At 39.1% G+C, this 18,051-nt stretch overlaps 1 protein-coding gene and 1 long non-coding RNA gene across 2 annotated transcripts in view; both read left to right on the top strand.

Moving 5' to 3' along the window:
* LOC309500245 (uncharacterized protein) overlaps nucleotides 1–8,444 on the top strand; it is a 46,311-nt gene extending 37,867 nt beyond the window's left edge. Inside the window, exon 3 of the mRNA XM_082171807.1 lies at nucleotides 8,052–8,444. Within this exon, the coding sequence (XP_082027933.1) occupies nucleotides 8,052–8,118 (67 nt within the window). The 3' untranslated portion in view covers nucleotides 8,119–8,444. The remainder of the gene's footprint in view (nucleotides 1–8,051) is intronic.
* Nucleotides 8,445–13,012: 4,568 nt separating this feature from the next.
* On the top strand, nucleotides 13,013–15,948 carry LOC309503322. The gene is made up of 7 exons (XR_014207611.1): nucleotides 13,013–13,053; nucleotides 13,135–13,235; nucleotides 13,306–14,550; nucleotides 14,632–14,693; nucleotides 14,911–14,984; nucleotides 15,090–15,383; nucleotides 15,516–15,948. It is a non-coding gene; the product is annotated as an uncharacterized lncRNA (long non-coding RNA).
* The last annotated feature ends 2,103 nt before the right edge of the window (nucleotides 15,949–18,051 follow it).

Here is an 18,051-nt window from a genome sequence, read left to right as displayed (position 1 = left end):
CAGTTCTCAGAGAATCTCCCCCAAGAAGAAGCTTTAATCACGGCCGGAGGATCTCAGACAAATTTCAGAGAGAATCCCACCAGTAAACTTTAGAAAATTTGAAAATGAGAGTTTTTCTTTCATTTCAGACCTGATGGAAGAGAGCGAGGAGAGTGAAGAACTGAGTGAAGTGGAGGAGGAACATCATGTCAAACCTGGAGGAAAACCTTTGAGTCGCTCAAAGACTAAACAGACATTTTTAAAGAAAAGAAAAGACAAGAAATCTTTCACCTGCACTCAGTGTGGAAAGAGTTTCACATGCAAACAATCTCTTAAGATTCACATGAGAATTCATACAGGAGAGAAGCCACATGTATGCCATCAATGTGGGAAGAGTTTCGGTCAATCATCACACCTTAATGTTCACATGAGGATCCACACCGGAGAGAAGCCGTACACATGTGATCAGTGTGGAAAACCATTTCCTAAGGCATCACACCTGAAGACACACCTGACAGTTCATACGAAGGAGAAGCCGCATTCATGTTCTGAGTGTGGAAAGAGTTTTTCACAGCTGCAACATTTACAAATACATCAGAAAAGACACACTGGTGTGAGAGAGTACATGTGCTTTGAGTGTGAGAAGACTTTTATTACAGCGAACTGCTTAAAGATGCACCAGAGAATTCACACTGGAGAAAAACCTTACAAGTGTTCACACTGTGACATGAGATTCAGTGTGCCATCATCTCTGAAAAAACATGAGAGGATCCACACTGGAGAAAAACCTTACAAGTGTTCACACTGTGACAAGAGATTCAGTGTGTTATCATCTCTGAGAACACATGAGAGGATCCACACTGGAGAGAAGCCACACACATGTGATCAGTGTGGAAAGAGTTTCACTATGACTCGTCACCTGAAGCTACACATGAGGATTCACACTGGAGAAAAACCTTACAAGTGTTCACACTGTGACAAGAGATTCAGTCAGTCATCAGATCTGAAAACACATGAGAGGATCCACACTGGAGAGAAACCTTACAAGTGTTCACACTGTGACAAGAGATTCAGTCAGTCACCACATCTGAAATCACATGAGAGGATCCACACTGGAGAAAAACCTTACAAGTGTTCACACTGTGACAAGAGATTCAGTCAGTCATCATCTCTGAAATCACATGAGAGGATCCACACTGGAGAAAAACCTTACAAGTGTTCACACTGTGACAAGGGATTCAGTCGATCAGAACATCTGAAAACACATGAAAGGACCCACACTGGAGCTAACAGGAAACGTTCCCATAACTTTCACTAACGTTATGTAAATGTTAGTAAAAAACTTTCCTGAAATAATGTTTCTGGAACGATCTTATGATGTTTTTAGAGTTAAAATACATTCTCGTAACGTTGAGAGAAAAACGTTCTTAGAACAAAGTTTTTAGAACATCCTTGTGATGTTATTTGTACTTGACTGATGTTCTCATACTATTGAGAGTTCTTAGAACTATTGATACTATTGAGAACAAATACAGTTCTGATAACATTTAAACTTTCTAAGCATTTATTTTCTGTATTTTTTAAAAAATAAATTCATAGAATTGTATGCATGGCATCATGTGAAAAGATAGACGCAAGACTCGTTTAGGTGACTCACATCACGGCCCTGTATGTTCCTTTATTTGAATGAAATTAAACGATATATGTTGTACCCCTGAATAGAGGGGGAGAAGATTAATCACAAATCTTGCTTGATGTTTCTCCACTGCGAACTTTATGTGTAATAATTTTTGTAACAATTGACATTAAACAGTTCTTTTTCAAATTAGCCTCATTGACATCTTTCTTTACATACATTCAACAATTTGTACCGTACACATTTAATTACATGAGTACACTTCTTTATAATAGGCTATTTGAAAACCATAACACTATAAAGTATACAAAAAATACAATAAAGAATTTAAAGCATTTTACAGTTACCTGAGAATCAACTCTTTTTAAATCTTTTTTTTCTTTTTAATCATAAATGCATATTAACTATATGGCAAATCAGTCATAAGCACGTAAATTTACTATTTCAGCTAGTTATTTTAGCTGCAAATGCATCTGAAATTCTCAATTCTTCTTTTCTTGCTCAATACATTCACCTTTGTACAGCAAATCAACAAATCTGCACTAAATAAACAGAATTACAACTTAAATACAAATATAGAACATACTCGAGCTTCGCGCCATTATATTATATAGGCTTATAATGGAGTCCTGAGCACGCGCATTTCCGAACTAAACATTTCAACATTTACATTACTCCAAACCCGTGAATCAAGCAATCAGCACTAAATATACTAATTTAAACATTAAATACAAATGTACATAACACATACACACTAACTAAATGTTCTTTATATGTGCTCTCGTGCCCTTATGTAGGCCTAGCACCATTAATGGGAGCTCATATACAGGGGTGCAGGAGCCGGAGGCAAATTCAGTGGCGCAGGAGCCAGAGGCAAATTCAGTGGTGCAGGACCTGGAGGCAAATTCTGTGGTGTGGGAGCCGGAGGCAAATTCAGTGGTGCAGGAGCTGGAGGCAAATGCAGTGGTGCAGGAGCTGGAGGCAAATTCAGAGGTGCAGGAGCCAACTTCAGTGGTGCAGGAGCTGGAGGCAAATTCAGTGGTGCAGGAGCCAGAGGCAAATACTGTGGTGCAGGGGTGCAGGAGGCTGAGGCAAATTCAGTGGTGCAGGAGCCAGAGGCAAATTCAGTGGTGCAGGAGCCGGAGACAAATACTGTGGTGCAGGATCCAGAGGCAAATTCAGTGGTGAAGGAGCTAGAGGCAAATTCAGTGGTGCAGGAGCCGGAGGCAAATTCAGTGGTGCAGGACCTGGAGGCAAATTCTGTGGTGCGGGAGCCGGAGGCAAATGCAGTGGTGCAGGAGCCGGAGGCACATGCAGGGGTGCAGGAGCTGGAGGCAAATTCAGGGGTGCAGGAGCCGGAGGCAAATTCAAGGGTGCAGAAGCTGGAGGCAAATTCAGTGGTGCAGGAGCTTGAGGCAAATTCAGTGGTGCAGGAGCCAGAGGCAACTTCAGTGGTGCAGGAGCTGGCGGCAAATGCAGTGGTGCAGGAGCCAGAGGCAAATTCAGTGGTGCAGGAGCTGGAGGCAAATGCAGTGGTGCAGGAGCCGGAGGCAGATTCAGTTCTGTCTTTGCCCCCAAGTCTGTCAAGCCCAGTTGGAAGTGCAGACCAGTTAGGTCAGTTCCTGTGTGCAAGAGTGCCTCCAATCAAGTTCCCATTTCTCCCATCCCACCCTCTGTGTTTCATGGTTATGGTTCCCCTAAGCCGGCTCCTCCTTGGTCAGCCTTGAACTTTTTGCCCAGTTCAAGGAGTTCAGTGAAGTTGTCAATTCACATATTCGAACTTGCCGGATCAATAACTCATAAAACATAAATTACAGTTATTTACAATCACAGTAACATAGACAATGAGCTACAACCTAAATTTCCTAAAAAATGAGCTTTATAATATAAATTGATCTCTATGAGCAGGCGGTTGAGAGAGTCTGAAGGCACCGTCTGCAAAGTGCAATATAACCCAAAAAACGTTAAATAGTCATTAATTTCAATATTACACACTAGAGTGTCTACATCACCTGGCTTCTTCAGTTGGCTGCTGTTGTGGTTTCAATCTTTTCGGGAAATCACTTCTCAGAGATCTTTGATTCCAGAAATATTAGATTTTATTTCACAAACAAAGCCGAACAGGTCCTGCAGAAAGGCACTCCAGCTCAGTGGCAGCTTCTCACATATATACCTACATCCCTTCCAAAAATGGTAATACATTCTATAGATATTTTGAGAAATATTTTGTACCATGTGAAATTACTGAAATAGAATTCTCTGTTGCATCAACATTCTGGCCGTTCAGGCTTCCAAAGTAAAACCCAAAGACACACACAGAAAGGAAATAATAGTGTACAAATATATAGCTAAATTACTTATTTTCGAAATAATAAAATCTTCAACAGTGCGCGCCTGTGATGCTTTGGAGGCCAATCGCGATCTCTTCCCTCATTGAGTTTCAGTGTCAAGTCTTCTGAGGTGAGGAGAGCAGGTCACGGTATTTCTCATATATACTCAACCATCACACACACACTTTATACAGTTTGATTAAGCGACAGACTCATTTTTGTATTGTTTTCATCGATCACAGCGATACTTGTGCGTTTTTTTCTGGCGTCTTCCTACTGAAATAAACATTTAGAGCAGCAGCAGCGAGCATGATCTGAGCCTAACCCTAACCCTGACCCACCTGAGCGATTTTGTGTTCGTTTGTGTGATTGTCTCGATGTTTGCAGTGAGAACTGTTACTGTATGTCAAGCCAAGTTTGAGATATGTAAGGGGAATTGATAGGAATCGATCCCAAGTGTTGCTGTTGCCATTTTCATGTTTACCTTTATTTCTTTGTCGACATTTATCTTTGGAAGATTACATTTACTTATTAAAATTTACTTTATATTGCCCCTGTATGAGTAACGAACGAGGGAAATTTCAAATCTATACGTCCATGGGAATATAGATACATTTTAATGAAGTTTGACACCGGAAACTTTACATTTTCTTTTATTTTTTAAGAGTATTATGATCATTGTCAGTTTCTGTACATACAAATCTGTAACATGTTAATGATTGAATTACTTTATTGCAAATAATAGTTATTATAAAGTTGAGCTAGTTTTAAATTTACATATTATAGTGTTGTAGTTATTTGCCTGTAGAGGTTCACAAAGATAGGTTATTTAATTAATTATTTTGTTCTATTATTGATGATTTATCCATGTTAGGCTATATTGTGAGGAATAACAGTAATGTCTTTCAATAGAGCAGTTTAACAGGCTTTTGTCATGTTTCCTGACTCAAATAATGTGTTTCTAACAGCAAACACTCAGAATAAAGTGAGATGATCTGCTGATGATCCTGAATGGCTTGTTGAATGAGTGTTGATAGTCTGAGGCTCATCAATATTAACAGATCTGCTGAAAACACTCTTTATTTCATGACAATAGTTCCTGTTTTCACCTAATTTATTATGCTGATGTCTTCAGATCTCCTGTGAATTGACACTTAAAGCTCATTTCATTGGTGTCAACAGACTGAGGGTATTTGATGGTTATTATATGTTGCCTATGTTTATTTCTGTTGTGGTAGAAATTGTATATGTTCTATGTGTTTGCATTTTCTTATATTCATAGAAACTTAGAAAACATGATGGTAATAAAATGCACAGGGATTGCATGTGAAGTCCCATGATTCTCTGCTACATGGATATAACAGTGAACTGTTATTAACCCTTATGCATGTATGTATGTGTATGACTTTTGTATACGTGCAAATAAATGTGTAAGTAATGTATGACCGAGACAGAGGGTCTCCACTCAAAGGTAGCATGTATGATAAATTATGTAACAATGTGTTAGCTATAACTGAGACATATCTTCATTTATCCTAGAAAAATAACCTTGGGGGAGTCAGGACAATAATGAAGGAAGGATGCCCTCCTCTCACGGTCATTTGATACATGATTGTCTCTTATTCAGTAATAGAAATTTGCTTGCCACCACAGTTTATGCTTTCAACTGTTTTTCTTACCATTATTTATATTTGGGAAAATTGACATTATTATATTCTGTAATCCATGAACATAAAACAAACTCAGTAACTTATATATTTTTTTTATTTTGGTAGATCAACTCCTCACACATCATTCACATCATCAGTGAAGCTCCTCCCACAGCAATTCTCCAATAAATGTAAATTCCCATCAGCTGCAAGTGAAGACGGGCATCAGAGCATCAGGAAGAGCTGAAATCTGCAAAGACTGAGTTTATTAAAGAGGACAGTGAGAACATGAGTGATCCAGAACCCTGCAGAATGAAACACACTGAAGATCCTGAAGAACAAAGAGGTTGGTGGTTATTCTTCATTCATTCATTCATTCATGATGCTGAAGAACATTCATGTTCGAAATAATCACTTTTAGATAAACAGTTAAACTGTGAAATGGCTGCAAAAGTTTCTATGGGTCGCGACTACAGTCGACGTCCCCTATCTCTAACTTGTTCCCCTAACTAACTTTCTGCACAGCAATAATAACCGACACACTTTAGACAATGTCTTTTAAATGCTTAAATCACGGCCGGGAGAGTACTCGACCAGTTCTCAGAGAATCTCCCCCAAGAAGAAGCTTTAATCACGGCCGGAGGATCTCAGACAAATTTCAGAGAGAATCCCACCAGTAAAGTTTAGAAAATTCGAGTTTTTCTTTAATTTCAGACCTGATGGAAGAGAGCGAGGAGAGTGAAGAACTGCGTGAAGTGGAGGAGGACAGTGAAGAACTGAGTGAAGTGGAGGAGGAACATCATGTCCAACCTGGAGAAAAACCTTTGAGTCGCTCAAAGACTAAAAAGACATTTTTAAAGAAAAGAAAAGCCAAGAAATCTTTCACCTGCACTCAGTGTGGAAAGAGTTTTACAACCAATTTTAGTCTTCAGATTCACGTGAGAGTTCATACTGGAGAGAAGCCGTTCTCCTGCACTCAATGTGGAAAGAGTTTCACATGCAAACAATCTCTTAAGATTCACATGAGAGTTCATACAGGAGAGAAGCCACATGTATGCCATCAATGTGGGAAGAGTTTCGGTCGATCATCATCCCTTAAGATTCACATGAGGATCCACACCGGAGAGAAGCCGTACACATGTGATCAGTGTGGAAAACCATTTCCTAAGGCATCAGACCTGAAGACACACCTGGCAGTTCATATGAAGGAGAAGCCGCATTCATGTTCTGAGTGTGGAAAGAGTTTTTCACTGCTGCTATATTTACATGCACATCAGAAAATTCACACTGGTGTGAGAGAGTACATGTGCTTTGAGTGTGAGAAGACTTTTTTTACAGCGTACTGCTTAAAGATGCACCAGAGGATCCACACTGGAGAAAAACCTTACATGTGTTCACACTGTGACAAGAGATTCAGTCGATCAGAACATCTGAAAACACATGAGATGATCCACACTGGAGAAAAACCTTACAAGTGTTCACACTGTGACAAGAGATTCAATCAGCCAGCAAATCTGAAAAGACATGAGAGGATCCACACTGGAGAAAAACCTTACAAGTGTTCACACTGTGACAAGAGATTCAGTCAGTCAAGAAGTCTGAAAATACATGAGATGAACCACACTGGAGAGAATCTGCAAACGTGTGATCATTGTGGAAAGAGTTTCTCTGTTAAAACTCACCTGAAGCAACACATGAAGATCCATGCAGTGGAGAAACCACATCACTGCAGTCTGAGATCATGGTAAGTAATTCATCTTTATGTGCTGAGAAACAAAAGCTGCTTTTCCACCTTCAGAAAAGGTTCCAGTTGTGTTTCCACTTGAGCTTGGTACGGCACGGCACAATTACAAACCATTCTCGGCCCTGAACTCTCAGCACAGTTGGCTGACCGTGCCGAACCGTGATGGTTGAATGTGTGTGTGACATCGGATTGGTCACTTGTCTGTTGCCTGGTTACCAGTGTCTCTGTAGCTGGCTAAGCGACGTTAAAGCAATTTGAGCGACGTAAACACAAACTTTGGAGTGACTGACTCCATAACCTATACATAAACAATCAGTGTACAGTTCTGAGAACATATTTAACTGTCTAAGCATTTATTTTCTGTATTCTTTTTTAAAAATAAATTCATAGAATATTATGCATGGCATCATAACACCTTTTGCAAACCATTTACACTTGTTCAATGGTTCACCGCATGATGGGTTCAGAGAGATTATTGACATTTTGAAACGGTTATGAGGCAACGAAGCCTCATTTACTGAAAACACGTGAATTTCGCAGTTTGATACACGCTCTGAACCACTGATTTGAAACAAAAGATTCAGAGTTGTCTGAGCTTCATGAAGCAGTGCTTCGAAAACGCCCATCACTTCTTTAACTACATAAGACATGATTAGCAAGTTGTTTGCATAAAATAGTACATTAAAACTCACTTGATTTAATTTTTCTTTTAGACGTGATGGACGTGAACAAGAAAAGAAAAACAGAAGCCAAAAAATCTGTCTCCTGCCCTCAGTGTAAAAAACGCTTCACATCACTTCTGCTTCTCATTCTGAAGAACGACCATTTAACTGATCAGTGCGGTAAACAGTTTCATTGGGCGTCAGTCCTGAAGAAACACCTGAAGATTCACACAAAGGAGAAGATTCATTAGTAATATTAGAGCAGAAAAGACACGCCGGTGTGTTTCAGTGCTGAAGTCCTTTACTACAGAAGATGAACTTAAAGAGCACCAGAAAATTCACACTGGAAAAAAAAAACATTTTGAAGGCAAAGTTCAGGAGCTGAAGAAGAGGCCATAACACTTTTAAGAGAGACATGAATCTGATTTAAATGTTTAACTCGTTCTTCATAGTTCATCAGAACATCTAGTTTATCTTCCACTTCTACTCTTCCACTTCTACTCTTCCATGCAAACACAAGATATAATTTCATGTATCTTTGAAACTGGACACTTTTCTTCTCTACTTCTCTTGAGATGCTTTGGCTCTTATAAGCCCGTAAAGAGAGATCTGTCTCATTCGCTTTCAACTCTAATGTTTGTATTTGCTTCATGTAATTATTGATTAAACTCTTTACTCGTTCTATCAACATCTCATTGTTATTGTCCATTTTCTTATTTTCTGCTGATTCTGCTTTAATTAGGAATAATTTTAGTTCTGAAAGTCATGAAGTATCCTGATATGATTGCTTTTTGAGTTTTCATTTTCTCAATAGAGTTTTTAAATGCCTAATAAATTATATTTCACTGCACCAGGGGCGTAGCCAGAATTTTATTTTTGGGGGGGCCAATCTTAAAATGAGGGGGCAACTAATATATATATATATATATATATATAACCTAGGCTATAGCAGCCTACGACATAGCTCGGCGATTATTAACTTTTACATGAGTCTACGAGGGCGATTATAAAAAGTGTCAATGATGTCATCTTACTCAGCAAATACATGAAGAGTTTGGTTCCAAAACGTGACAAACGTTAAACATATATATATATTCCCGCAAAAATCTGTGTTGTATCTGGTCGGTTTTGAAAAGTCCATTTTTAATTTTACGTAAAATGCGATATCCGCCGTGTTATTCTGTCATGTTTTCTCCCTTTCCTTTTCCCTTTCTCTGCAGAATGCGATACATCCGCTCAACTAATCACAGCGCAGTGAGCGCACCATTCCACGCTTTGTAAACCGTAACGGCGCGCGCTTTGAATACACCCGGCATATTTTCCTTCTACTTTGTGATCCACAATTTATTTATTTTTTTATAATAATTTTGACGCCATTGGTAACCCTGTGGTGGTTTCTGCGGTGGGGAAGAAACGTAAACCATCGAAATCTAATCATTTAGGCTACTTGTGGAGATTAAGAAGATGAGGCACGCGGGAGGAGGAAAAATGCCAATTGCTTGTTCTCAAACGACGACAGCATCAAACTTGTGACACTTTCACCCCAGGGGATCTTTTGAAAAACTTTGAAAAAATTGTTTTACTCAAAGTCAACGAAAACCGAGCAGGACCAAGACATTTTACAGCTGATTGCCGTAAAAAAAGTTCAGGAGGTATTTCTTAGCGATGGTGATTTAATGTCGGCTATTTTTAGTCCAGTGCCTGTAAGCTATATAAGATTAGTATTGACCAAGTTCAGAGGCTGTCATATGTGGATCAACTTACTTTGTTGTGTATTTTCAACAGTTAAAATATGAAAAATAACTTTTATATTGGTTCAATGGATTAATTGCATTTTGGAAAAAAAGTGTCATGAATTAATTGCCTTTTGGGGGGAAACTAATCCTTTTTTATAATAAATATTTGAAAATCAAAATCTGGATTTGAAATTTTTATGTTATTATAACCTAAATATGCTATGTGAAAGTTTGAAACAAACAATAGTGGTTTTCATCTTTCCACTCTCTTGGTAAAGAAAACACATTAGCCTATTACTCAAAATAATCATATTTATCGCGTTTTGAAACCAAACTCTTCATATAGCCTACAACAGATATAGGCTATACAGGAAATGTGGTCATCACTGGTTGTGAAGGCGGTTCATCAATTGCAAACAAGTCATTACGCATTGTGCTGATCTGAGTCGAAGTCTCACCGCTATTGCTGTGATGAAATATGTGCGTTTCTGTCTCCTAGCGCTTCACTCGCTGTCGTCTTGTAGTAAGCTGAAGCAAACTCAGACGTAAATGGCTTATTTTCTCCTTCTCGCTCATCTTTTCATGCGTAATATTGTACTTTGCACAACGCTGCCATTTTCACCGCATGAACTCTCCCACGAAGATGACAGCGTAGGTTACGCACAACACGTCAAATCAAGTTTGAAAATAGCCGCATTTTACCGCGCAGTATTTTGATTGGTCAATCTATCAATTAGACTAACACATCAACAATTTATTATTTTTATTATTTTATTTTAAGCAATCAGAAATCTGAGGCCAAATCTGAGGCTACGCCACTGCACTGCACACATGACTGACATTGAATCAGGTTGCTTTCGGTCTACATTATTAACCGTTTCACCCTTGATATTCATTATCATATATACATTTCAAAGAGTTTGTTCTAGTCATTTGGAATTTTCTTTCACACACAATGAGGCTTCATGAAGTCAATTACTATTAACTTTAAACAACACCGGGCCCGGCTTTGAGATGGAGGGTGGGCCAAGTGAAATTCTTCATCCAAACCCTGAAAAAAATAAAATAATGTAATCACTCAATACATGAGGGAGCAAAACACTGCATGGGTATAAAAGGACGCTGACAATCTCGCATCATGTTTTCCGCTGAGGAGGCGAGACTGAACTCCAGGCCTTTCTAGCGGTACAGCAGTTGTGGTAGAGGGATGTTACGTCTCTGTTCCCTCCCCAGGGTACGAGGCTTACATACGTAACCAAGACGTTCCCTTTCGTTCAGTCACTACGAGTTACGTCAGTGAATGATGAAATGTGTGTCCCAATTCAATCACGCAACAACGGCTGTCTTCCAGTGCCCTGCGCAAGTCTGAGCTCCCTGTCGTGAGACTAGCACAGATGAAGGGCTATGCTTAATGCTGGAATATCAAGGTACACTGGGTGGCATATCCCAGGTGGAATAGGGAAGACTTAGAAAACACATATGACCCGAGAGCGGGATGCATATGGAAAACTCAGAGGTATCCAGCGCACAGGGTGGAATGTTTCAACCTCAAGATGGCAAGAAGGGTCTTGTCGAGGGAAAACGTGCTCGGAGGAGACTTACCGTGGCAATACACATGTGGGGGTTGCCCAACAGGGGTTACCATGCACATGGAGCACCTAGCCAATCACGAGGGCTGACCGAGCAGGCATGCGCTCTGGTGATGACATCAACAGTGCAGGAGGAACTCAGTCTTCTAATGAGAACTCATTTGAGTGAAATAATGCACGTATCCAGTCCATGGAGTGGAATGGCACAGCAAGCAATGACACAGAGCAGATCCTACTTACTGGCTAGTGGAAGTGAGTAGATGAGAGGACACTGGCTCTACCCGGAGATTATAGAATCTCGCGAAAGTGATGTGTGTCACCCAGCCTGCAGCTCTACAAATGTCTGTTAGCGAGGTGCCATGCGCTAAAGCCCAGGAAGAAGCTACACTCCGGGTGGAGTCTGCCTTCACCCCTAGGGGGCATGGCCGACTTTGCGTCTGGTAAGCCAAGACAATGGCGTCCACTATTCAGTAGGCAAACCTTTGCTTGCAGGAAGCCTCTCCCTTCAGCTTCCCACTCTAAGAGACAAAGAGCTGGTCTGAGGTCCTGAAACACTGCGTTCTGTCTACATAAGCACTGAGGGTGCATACTGGACAGAGCAGTGCCAAGGCTGGGTCTGCCTCCTCAGAGGGCAGCACTTGCAAGTTCACCACCTGATCCCTGAAAGGAGTGGTGGGAACCTTGGGCACGTATCCAGGGCAGGGTCTCAAGATCACGTTCACAGCCTGAATCCCAGGCACGCTTCGTCGTGCAGGTCATGCTGTCCCACCGTTTTTGACTGCAAAAGGTTGTGGTGCGCAGAGATGGCAACCACGTAAACTTCAGGGTGGAAGGAGACAGCCTTCGTTCCAACCCTTCTTGGAGGAAGGAGAACACGGACCCGATCAGGCATTTTCTCGGCGAGAAGAACATCAGGTGACGAAGAGGTTCCACTTCAACGCATAGGCGTGTCTTGTAGACAGGGCCCTAGTGGAAGTGATGGTAGCCACTACCTGAGGTGGTAGGGTACCCACACATGCAGGTTCCATAGATCGGGACGTGGGTGACAGAGGGTGCCCCATCTCTGAGAATGGAGGTCCTTCCTCAGAGGAATTGGCCAGGGAGGGGCTGTCGTGAGGAGCACCAATTTGGAGAACCAAGTCCGGTTGAGCCAGTGAGGCGCAACCAAAAGGACCTGCTCCTTGTCTTCCCTGATCTTACACAGGACCTGTGCAAGAAGGCTCACTGGGGGAAACGCATACTTGCAGACTGCAGAGACTACATTCTTGCCCTCGATTTGACTCAGACAATTCAGCAGTGACTGGTCACGCTCTCTCGAAAGCTCGTAAGTCGTTACGTTCGCTTGCTTGCTTTTGCAGGGTCATGAGATCTGACATCTGCCTCCTCTGCTCAGTGACGTCCTGCTCAATCCACTCGGGTGGATTCCCCAGAGGTTGTTGAACCATTCAAACCATGAGTTGTCACTTCTGGGTGGTTCTTTTACGGCCATTCTCTTGTGCTCAATGATATTGGTTATACTGTCACTATAGTCTGGAATGTAAAAACAACATGATGTAAAATATCCCTGTTTGATGTCATGCAGTGGGGAATCACTTACAATGACCAGTAATTTTGTCACATATTGTAAAATCGCTTTTTCTTGTGCTGTATGTGAAGGTACGCCTCCACAGTCCTTAAATGATAGTGAGAGACTCTCATGTGATATTACACAAATAGGCCCAATACACTGTAAGTAATGTCATGATAAACACTGCATAAAATCTCACTTCACTTAGTACAGTTGGGTCATAATATTTTGTCTCTTTTCAGACCCCAGCCGGGGTTCAGTGATGGACTTGACAGCCCTACGAAATGTGCAGCCAAACAGGGCATGCTGGATGCATCCACAAAGCAGTGACCAAATTAAGATGGTATGTTGAATTATTTAGCATTTTCATGCAAAGTATATAATCATACTTACAATTGTTTTTGTTTTTCTAGATAAAAAATGCTTTAAATGAAAAGGAATCGCAACAACAATTTTTGGCTCAAGTAGGAGCAACAATTCTGGACAGATCAGATTTTATTACCTTGGGCCATCCAAATGATGTTGAAGGGACTGTGAGTTTTATCACATGCACAATCATGCTTTTGTTTTGTGATGAGCGAATATAAAAAAAAAAAAAATTGAACGCCTGCCTTTCAGTTGTCAGGGATATTGCTGACTGAAAGGTATTTTTTTCCTGTCTGCTGTGTGGAACCTTTTTTTTGTTTGTTTGTTTTTTTTTTATTAGGAAAGTGTGCATAAGTGATTCTTTATATGCAATCAAATTAACTGTAATTTTAAATGGTATCTAACAGAACATAAAGGTCCATTGTTTTAGCTCATATGTGACAGTGACATGGTTGCCACCATTCTGTGCAGACCCTTCAGCTAACTTACCTGTAAGTATGACTGAAATTTTAATAGAAATAAACTAGGGTCATTTTAGGTGGTGTTTAAAAATGTTTGTTGTCTGTATTAGGACCATATAGCAAGATGTGACTTCATCTTACTGCCTTCCTGGGCTACAAACCATTGGATGATACAGTATGTGTAAGTATTTTATGTTTAAATGATCAGTTCTCCTCAATGCAAGTAACACAGAGATATTTTGACATAACTAACAATTGTGTCTTCCAAGAACCAGTTTTACAGATCATGAAACCAAAAAGCAGAGAGATGTATTTGCTTGATTCACTGTCCGGCACTGACTTCAGCAATTGTCGTTGGTCCCTACAGGTTTTTTCAGAAAAATATTAAGAGTTCAGGATTATGGTAGTTCTGTTTTTGTGCCATACATCCATTTGCATGCATTTGTTTTTTTGTTTTATGGCTCATTTTTCATTGATGCTTAAACTATTTACATCTATCTAATCGCTGGAATTATATTTTATAGTTCATAGATAAAATTGTTTAAACAATGATAAATGAGTCAAAAATTTGTTTGGGGTTGTTCCACCCCAGTTTGTTTGTTAATTAGCATTTTATTATTAATTTTTATCCATTTTTGTTGTAATTGTTGTGGTTTAATGCTTTGTAGAAGCATTTTTTTTGATAACTTTGTCAGATTGCTGTCTGTCATCTCCTAAAACAATTTAATTAAAGTTCATTACTATTGTTTATGTCTGTTTTGATGTAACTTACTATTAATGTTACAGTACGCACTCTATGTTGTAATGGGAGGTCTCTTTGATTTTGCTGAGGTGAGCTATCAAAACTAATAATTTTGGAAAAAGTATATTCTCAAAGGGTGATTTGTGATTTACATTAAGCATATTTTCCAGTCTGACATGGCTGCAGTAAGGAGATGGTGGTGCTTGCTTCTGCTAACAAATTATCCTGTGAAGTAAGCCTATTTGCAAGTACTTCCAATAAATAAAACATATTTATTAGTAGTAGTAGGTGAAGGAGGAGTAGAAGTAGCAGTTTTTTAATAATGTTAATTTGTACAGTATTTTACGGTGTTTTTTTTTTTCCTGTGTGGAGTAAGTACTTGCTAGGCAAACTGTAGTTCTCTTGTTTGTTGTTTTTTTTTTTTTTTTTTTTTTTTTTTACAATTTAAGATCAGATGCTGAAAGGAAGCTACTCAGAAAAAGGCGCAAAGAAATGAAGACGGGTATAACTTCAACTTGAATAGGTTTGCAACAACTAATCTGACAACTGATGATAAAATGTTCAAGTTCCATTTTCCATAAATATTTCATGATTATTGTATTGGTGTGAATATAATTTATTTCTTTAGGATAATTGGAAATGGAAGCTGGTGCCAGATGAGGTGGACATAAGTAAGGTAGGAGTTTTCCCTATTCCAAATGTTTTTATTTTTAACATGTTAAATGTATGCTATTATTTGACTAGTATTTTATATTGAATAATATTAAACAAATTGCTGAGCCGATGCCAGCTGAGATCCTGAGATATATCCTCATGAATGTGGTCAAAGAAGATGGAGATGTGTCTTTCTTCAGGCTGTCTCTGACATGCAGGCTTTTCCATGATGTTGTTAGTGAGGCATCATTCAGAAAAGAGGCTCACAGTAAGTTATTTCATTTTATTTTTATTTATTTTTTTTACCAGTAGACAGTTCTACACATTACGTTTAAACTGCAAATGCATTTTAAGCTTTGCTCAGAATTTTTTATTACTTTAAATCTCTTTCTTACAATAGGTGTTGTCAACTGGAGTGCATTCTCCAGTGAGTACAAGGAGAGGTTTCGAGTGCCATATAAAGTGACGAGTTGCCTTTGCTGTGGGGACTTATTTAAAGACTTCCCGCCAGGCTATGTTGGAGATGGAAGGAAAGGAATCCTTCTTGCGTTTTACTCAACCAAAGACTTTGAAGGTTACTGCTCAGCAGACTGCTTCATCTGTGATGGGAATCACTATAGCCCCAAGGACAAATGAGTGACAACTTGAGTGACAACTACTTGATCTGACTGTTATATTATACTGTATATTAAACTACTAAAATACTAACATTTTAGTAAAATTCTTTTCTTCTTTTTTTTTTCTTTTCTTTCTTTTTTCTTTTTTAAATGTACGTACATGTCCTGCAAACACTGAAGAGCAAATAAGGGGAACCTTATGTACATATCAATATGGAAAAATGAGTCATAAAAGAAGCCATTAAAGGGGTGGTTGATTGTGATTTCACTTTTTTCATTTTAAATGGTGTGTAATGTTGCTGTTGGTGCATGAACAGTATCTGCAAAGTTGCTGCGCTGAAAGTTCAACGTAAGCAGAGATATCGTCTTTTAAAAATCAGGAAGTTTAATGCCTACAAAAACGACTCGAATGGGACTACAACGAGATACTTCCCGGGTTTTATACGTAACTAACCCATGCAAAAAAGGGGGCATGGCCATATTTCTGCGGCTTTGTCGAAGAGGAAGAGTTATAGTGGAGAGCTGTAGCCATGCCGTCGAAAGTGTGTTATTTTCACCCAGCTGCCAGGTCTTCTGTGTTCGGGCTTCATATACGGACGCTGTAGTTCGTCAACAATGGCTAAAATTTATGTTTGATTATGTTCCTGAAAATTTCAATCGTAATAGCTCATGTGCTGCGCATTTTACGGAAGACAGCTTCCAGAATCTCCACGAATTCAATGCCGGATTCAACAAGAAACTGTTACTAAAACATGAAGCAGTTCCAACTTTAAAACCAGAGGCAGCAGTTGTTGGGCCACAACCTGTAAGTAAGACTTAATATTGTTTGCATGTATAATTTCAGACGTAAGTTAATGTTTTAGTTTTATCAAGGACGTAAACAAATGCCAGCGCTGGCTTTAGTAGCCACTTACACGTACAAACGCGTACAAACATTTTGGACCTGAATTTGTAATTATGTACTAATTTTGTAAATGTATTTTCCATGTATATTTTATGACGTAATTTTTCGATTTGATCAAGAACGTAAACCAATGCCAACGCTGTTTGTTTATAGCCAGTTAGTTCGATGCTATTTTGTGTGTATAAGACAAACGTGTATAAAGTTCAAAAAAATATATGTAATCGCAACAGCAAACTTCAGCTGCTAAAGTTAAAACAATAACTTTAAAAAACGGTATTACTCAGTCATTTATTCAGTTATATTAAATGTTTAATCAGGAGAAAACCGTATCTCAAAAGCTAACAAGCAGCAGTAGCATTTTCAAGTAACAGCGTATCGAAATAATAATAGTAGATTAGAATAGAATAGAATAGAATAATAGTAATAAAAAATGTACCATTCAGAAACGTTTTGTAAGAGCCGTGTTTGGGGAGGTTGCTTGACTCTCTTCGTTGCCGCTTTCTGGGTCTGATTCTGGCTCAAACTGATACGGCAGTATTGACACCATTATTTACATTTGACCGGAGCACATGCAACTTTCGCCCGTAAAGGTAATGGGCGTGAAGTTTCCGGACAACATGCACTACGCAGTTTAGCCAATTACAACACACCGGCCCAACTAACCAATCTGAGCCCATTGCCTGTTTCTGAGGGAGTGGTTTCATAGAATCAGGAAGTCAACCGGTCGTTCAAGTGACAGAGGAGAAAGCAGCTTACAATAAAGGTGAAATTTATGAAAAATAAGACAAAAAAAAAAAAAAAACCCAGAAGACATGTTATATTGCACCCCATAAACACAATCATGCAAAGAAAAAAAGCAGTAAACCACCCCTTTAAAGAATTCTTAATGCTGTTATTTTTTTTGCATTTTTCCCTTGAATGTGTACTGGTATGTTAAGTTGTTTACAGACCATATTGTATTGTAGCTTTAGGATTAAAATTACAGAGACAATAATTTTTGCTTCCACTAAACAGCAAATATGACCTGAATAAAATAAAATTGCTTAGGATTAAAATTACAGAGACAATCATTTTAAAATGTTCTATATACACGCATTAAAAAAAAATACTTGTGGTGACGACATGTTATTAATCCATCAAATTTAGGTTTAAAATCGTGATTTAAAATGTTGTAAAATTAACTATTTTGCATGTATGTCGAGAGAAACTAGGATAACAATCACATTTATGTAAATAATTATTCATCAATAATTATGCATTACTATTTATCAGTACTACTACTACAAAGGTTAGAATCATATGTTACAACATCTCAATTCAATATTGAGCATACATGTCACTCAAGACTATGACGTCTATGACGTCGCCAAAACACACCTCCATTCACTACGTATTGGATCTGATCCACCTACGTC

Source organism: Leuciscus leuciscus, assembly GCF_965113295.1.
Source record: "Leuciscus leuciscus genome assembly, chromosome: 1".
NCBI lineage: Eukaryota > Metazoa > Chordata > Actinopteri > Cypriniformes > Leuciscidae > Leuciscus > Leuciscus leuciscus.
Note: the sequence above shows the minus strand (reverse complement) of the source record. Positions and strands in the feature narration are given on the sequence as shown.